Below are 5,967 nucleotides of genomic sequence, written 5' to 3'. Positions count from 1 at the left end.
CTTAAGATTTCTACCCAAATCTTAAGACACAAATTCTCTCAAGCAGAAACAAATAAGCAAACAAATAAATAATCCTTATAAGATCAGTGTGTTTGTCAATTAAGCACAAAGACAAAGAAAAACACTTGAGCTAATATATTATTCTAAATCTTCTTACTTTTTAAATTTTAAAATCTCAAACGTATATGTCGTTAGCATTTTTATCAAATCTTTTCAATTTAACTTATTGATTATATTATACTCAAATGATATGTTATATAATAAACGAAAAATAAATATATTAAATTAAAAAAATTTGATAAAAATATATTAATGATATTAATAATTAAACTATGAGCTTCAAATTGAAAAGAAAAATGAAAGAATTTAATTTTTGAAGTATAGAACATAAATTTCAAATTCGTACATGTATAGGCTATCAATATATTTTACAGATTTAAAGTCCACATAAAGGGCCCCACAAGTTAAGCCCTAAAATCCTTTCAGAGCGCTCTCCCTTTAAGCTTTTTCGCTAAATAGCTTCGAAGACACTAGCTATTAGCGCCGGACCCCCCTTCTAATTGCAAACATGGTAAATCTCCTCTCACTATTTCTTCTATACTTCACCTTAGAGAATTTTCAGTTACTCAATTTCATGTTATATTGATTTTCAGGATTTTTTTTTCTATTTTCCTGTAATGTTTTTGCAATAACATCTTATTTGAGTTGTTTCTTTTGGTGTGATTTTAGGTTCTTCAAAACGACATCGACTTGCTGAATCCTCCGGCCGAGCTTGAGAAGAAGAAGCACAAGCTCAAGCGTCTAGTTCAGTCTCCCAATTCCTTCTTCATGGTAATATATTTAAGCTTTTATTTTCATTGTATTTTTGTCATTTCATGACTTGTTTGTGTACATGGTTGATTGACTTGGTTATTTCTCTCTCTCAGGATGTTAAATGTCAGGGCTGCTTCAACATGTAAGTTTAAAATGGATTTTAGATTTGATGGATTTAAATAAGGGTTATTTCAATTTTTAATTTCTGGTTTTACTTGTTTGTCTTTGGCAGAACGACCGTATTTAGCCACTCTCAAACTGTGGTAGTTTGCGGTAATTGCCAGACAGTTCTATGCCAGCCTACTGGTGGTAGAGCCAGACTCACCGAAGGCTGCTCGTTCAGGAAAAAGGGTGACTAATTCTGATGGCTCTGACTAGAAGAGTTTCTTTTTTAGGTGTTAAAATCTCTTTAGTTTTAGTAGCAACAACATTAAGGATTTAAAAAGACTGTTATTGTTCTTGATGTGGTGGATATTCTTTTAATGAATGTTTTGAGTTGCACTTAAATGGTTTCCTGATCTTGACTTAAGCATTTATGCTTTCTTTTGACTATGTTGGAATTTGATCGAAGTTGTTCAAGCTTCTAACTGTATGCTTTACCTTATAGAAGACTCTTTTGGATTGGAAGGTCAAATCAAGGTGGTGATTGACACATAGTGGGGACTTATGTTGGTTGAGATCATAAAGTTTCTAATTGATTGGATTACAATATTGTTATGGTCGATGTTATTCAGATTTGGTTGTGATTGTTACAAATGGGTATGTTTATTCGCATCTATTCAAGCGTGATACACTAGAATGCTAGTAGCTATTTGCTGCTTGATAAGAAGCATGCAGAGAAAACTCACTCATTTGATTTTTTTTTTTAATTCTTTCAAATTTTAACTTTTTACACAATCTGAATACCTTTATTGATGCCCCAATTTTTTCTATTAATACATGCGTGGGATACTAAGACCATGTTTGGTTGATTAGGAGCGAAACATTCATTTAGGCCTAATTCACTGGACCTACAACAAAGCCTTTATTTTGGTTCGTTGTCTTGGGTTATTATAGGTGTTGTTTACGTCATTCTTTTAGTAGGTGTTTTCCATTATTTCTCTTTACTATGCATCGGCTTCATCATATACCTACAAACAATTAATCTCTTTTACACTGAAACTCTTTTTATGTCACGAGGTTAGATATTTCGTCTTTCAATCCATACGACCTTAGGTGATTTCTTCATTTCAAGTGTGCCTAAGTCAACCTACTCTCGGGAAAGGAGAATTCTTGTAGAAAGTCTTTAAGGCACTGAAACAAAGTGGAAGCAAACTATGAAAGGAAAAAGTTATGAACAAAGAAACCTATAGGAAGAGAGTGCATACCAAGTGTTTGAGTAAATGTTCTCTAATATTTTTTTTAACTTAAAAAGAATGAAGTGATTACAAATGAAGGGGAGACCTTTATTTATAGTTAAGTTTTTCCAGATCGAACGGTGTAGGTCGAATTACATCAATGACTAAGATTAGTTTCAATCTACAATAAGAGAGTTCTAAGGGATATAAATTCTAATGTTTTTCCTTTAAGATTTACAAGAACTATCTTAGTAAAATACAATTTACTAGTGTTTCAATTCAACTAGGATTCAAGTACATGAGCCTTGAGTCTTTTTTAAGTGATGGGCCAATCTCGACTGACTAAATGACCCCAAGGGAACATGAAGGGTTTGAATTATGTGCATCAGCTACAGACACTTTTGCGTGACTCATGACATTCCCCCTCAACCTATTCTTGCGACGCTCTCACCGTGTCCTCAGAATGGAACTACCATAAGGCTTTGACAAGTTCCCAACTAGTACTCATGCCTCACCTTGTAGTACTTCCGTTGGATCCCTTGATCTACCATGATGCATTCAACATCACGGTCATAGGAAGCCTTAACCCCTATTGGTGCTCGTTTAGACTTGCCTCAATTTGGATCCTCTTAATTCTCGTGGAATGGCTTAAGCATAATGACACGGAAAACCGAATGAACGTTAAGTTTTGCAGGCAGCTCCAGTTTGTAGGCCACATTGCCTACTCTTTTCAAAACTTTAAAAGGTCCCTCATACCGTCACACAATCCCCTAGTGCAATCTAGTGTGGCGCAAAATCAAATGCAATTTAGTAAGGAATGGATCACCAACTTGGAACTGTACATCTCTACGATTTTGATTAGCCCACTTCTTGTTGCACTTACTTGCCTTGTGTAGGCAAGCTCTGGCTAAGTCATCCTACTTATGTCAATCTTTCATAAATCGATAACTTGTTGGATTTAGTTCTTCATAACGAGTCATAATGGCATTGGGTGTGAGTGGTTATCGGCTCATCACGATCTCAAGCAGACTCTGATTTGTGGCCCCATTTTGCTGCAAATTATAAGAGAATTGGATCACATCAAACAACTTCGGCCAATCTTTCTGTGTGGCACTCATATAGTGTCAAAGATAAACCTCTAATAAAGCATTTACACTCTCGGCTTGCCCATCAGTCTGTGGATGCATGCTAGTGGAAATGTTCAAGTTTGACCCCGTCAACTTGAATAACTCTGTTTAGAACCAGCCCAAAAACCACCGGTCCCTGTAACACCCATGCTCAACCCGATCACCAAATCTGAGTATTTATGTCACAACTAAAAACCATTTGAGTTTGACAAAAACAGTTGAAATTTTTATAGATTTGAAGTCACGACATATACTCTTGAATCAGCTTTAACCAAGTATCAATGACAAAAAAAATAAAATCAATATTATGCTAAGTAAAATAAAACATAGTTTAAAAAAATATATGGCGAAAGTCTTATAAAAGTCGACAAGATTATATAAAACTCAAGGTGAGTTGTAACGTACCAAACCTGACTCGATTCACCAGGTGTAACACCTCAGACTTGGTAAGTTTTGAGTTTGGGTGGACAGGTCGGGGAAAAACAGATTGGTGTGGTCCTACTTGCCTAATTGGCACTCTCGTATGGTAGTAGGGCATAAAAAGGCCATGGTGGGACTCAAGGGTTAAGGTTGTAACACCCCAAACCCGGCCTAAACATTAGGGCTGAATCTAGTGATGTCACATTGTAACACCCCTTACCTGTATTCTACTCTTGAATAGGGTACGAGCATTACCAGAATAAATACACTTATAAACATATTAAACCGAGTTATAAAATTTCATCCAAATTAAAAACTTTCAAATTATTATCTTCGAGTCGCTAATTAGGGTTTACGAGGCCCAATACATACCCAATCATATGCTCAATATATCCGTTAAATCAATCCAATATTGAAGAATCCACTTTAAGTCAAAATCAATATTAATCACAATCATAAATCTTTTCACGGTATTTTCTTATATCACTAACTGAACTTTGAATGTCAATTTACGAATATGTAATTCACTAACACATTCTGGTATATACAATGTTTAATTGATGAAATCATTTAATTAAGCTAAATTTCATATTCACTCCAAATTTTCTTCTATATCCATAAATGCTTTCACTTACCATTTACCTAACCAATTTCTCGAACCAAGCTATCACACAACAATAATACATCACCTGTGCTTCATGAATTCAATGTTTGAATCTTATCACCATCAAATCCATGTCATTCAAATACTTAAAGTTTATTCAAGTATATATTATTACGTTTCATATACCAAGCATATGTCAAATTACGAATACGCAATCAATTCATTTGTCATTTATTTAACTAGAAAATTAATCTCAAAATTCATAACATTCCATTATTTAAGATATGTCATAAAACACTCCTTTAACGTAAACTAGCACCATGGCCGAATTTTCAGTATGCTATTTATTCCCCTTTTTCTGAATCACATAGCAAAATATTACAAATATGTATATATTTGAATACTATAATTATGCATCAACTTACCAACATGAGTTAATTCATGAGCCACTCATGACATCATTTCATGCCAAATATACCACACACATATGCTATGAAACTTTATTTTCTCTCATGAGCTTACCATGACCAGTAATGCACCAATATAAGCATCACTCCTATTTCAACATTTATCGATTATAATCAGACATTTAACCAATTATACACAATTCATTTATATACTTTATTGTCCTCCTCCTCCTCTCCATCCCACATTCTTTATGTATATAACATGCTTAAATAGCATTATACATTATTTCACTATTCACTTATATTTATATTCAAAGATGTCTAGTCGAGTTACAGTCACTAAATTATTTTTATCTAGAGCTACAGAGATCCAAATTAAGTTATGTTAATTTTCCCCAAAACTATACTCACATATCTTCTTACCATAAAAGTTTAAGAATTTTTGGCTTAGCCAATTAGTACAGTTTATTCCTTAAAGTCACCCCTATTTCACTGCTCAACATCTCTGACCTCTCTTCATTAAAAATGAATTATCTCATTGTAAAAAATTTATATGATATTTTAGTTTATTATTTTAAAAATATACTCATTAAGGATTCTAATCATATAAATTATAACTCATAATTATTTTTTTACAATTTGTAATTATTATCCAAAGCCAGAACAGGGGATTCCGAAATCAATCCGACACTGCCTCACTAAAATTAAAATATCTCAAAATATATAACTCTTTTGCTTGATATGTTTCTTTTATGTAAAAATAGACTCATTAATATTTCTTTTCATATCTTATTCACTCTCTAATTCAATTTCCACCATTTTTGGTGAATTTTCAAAGTCACACTATTGCTACTGTCCAAAACTGTTTTGTTGCTAATTTTACTTTTTCATAATTTCACTTTTTCACTTTCAACCATTATTCAATTCAATTCCACACATATATTCATCATTAAACCACACTTAATTGTTACATGATCTCATGTATTTTCACTTAGTCAATTTCCCGATGAACACTTCAGAATAATAACAGATACACGGTGGATTCATCACACAGCAACCACCCTTTGTAATCAATGATATCCGACGGGATCAGCACATAGCAACCACCTTATAATTAATGATACCGGTTCACATAGCAGCCTGCACATAGTACTACACATGTGACCATCACTATCCGATACACATAGTAGCCTGCACATAGTACTACACACGTGATCGAAGCTATCCGGTACGCATAGTAGCCTGCACATAGTACTACA

The 5,967-nt window shown here is 33.6% G+C and overlaps 1 protein-coding gene across 1 annotated transcript; it reads left to right on the top strand.

The window, feature by feature from the left end:
- The first annotated feature begins 376 nt into the window (after positions 1-376).
- On the top strand, positions 377-1,392 carry LOC107954755 (40S ribosomal protein S27-2). The gene is made up of 4 exons (XM_016890411.2): positions 377-571; positions 730-831; positions 927-955; positions 1,046-1,392. The coding sequence occupies exons 1-4, from the start codon at positions 569-571 to the stop codon at positions 1,170-1,172; spliced, it is 261 nt and encodes an 86-aa protein (XP_016745900.1). The 5' UTR covers positions 377-568; the 3' UTR covers positions 1,173-1,392.
- The last annotated feature ends 4,575 nt before the right edge of the window (positions 1,393-5,967 follow it).

The sequence above is a fragment of the Gossypium hirsutum genome, chromosome D07 (genome assembly GCF_007990345.1).
Source record: "Gossypium hirsutum isolate 1008001.06 chromosome D07, Gossypium_hirsutum_v2.1, whole genome shotgun sequence".
NCBI classification, from domain to species: domain Eukaryota; kingdom Viridiplantae; phylum Streptophyta; class Magnoliopsida; order Malvales; family Malvaceae; genus Gossypium; species Gossypium hirsutum.
This window is presented reverse-complemented; position numbering and strand designations above follow the sequence as displayed.

Excerpts from the sequence above, each read along its gene's own strand:
- LOC107954755 (XM_016890411.2), top strand. Across the intron at positions 832-926 it reads CTCCCAATTCCTTCTTCATG|GATGTTAAATGTCAGGGCTG; the intron begins GTAATATATTTA and ends TCTCTCTCTCAG. Across the intron at positions 956-1,045 it reads TGTCAGGGCTGCTTCAACAT|AACGACCGTATTTAGCCACT; the intron begins GTAAGTTTAAAA and ends TGTCTTTGGCAG.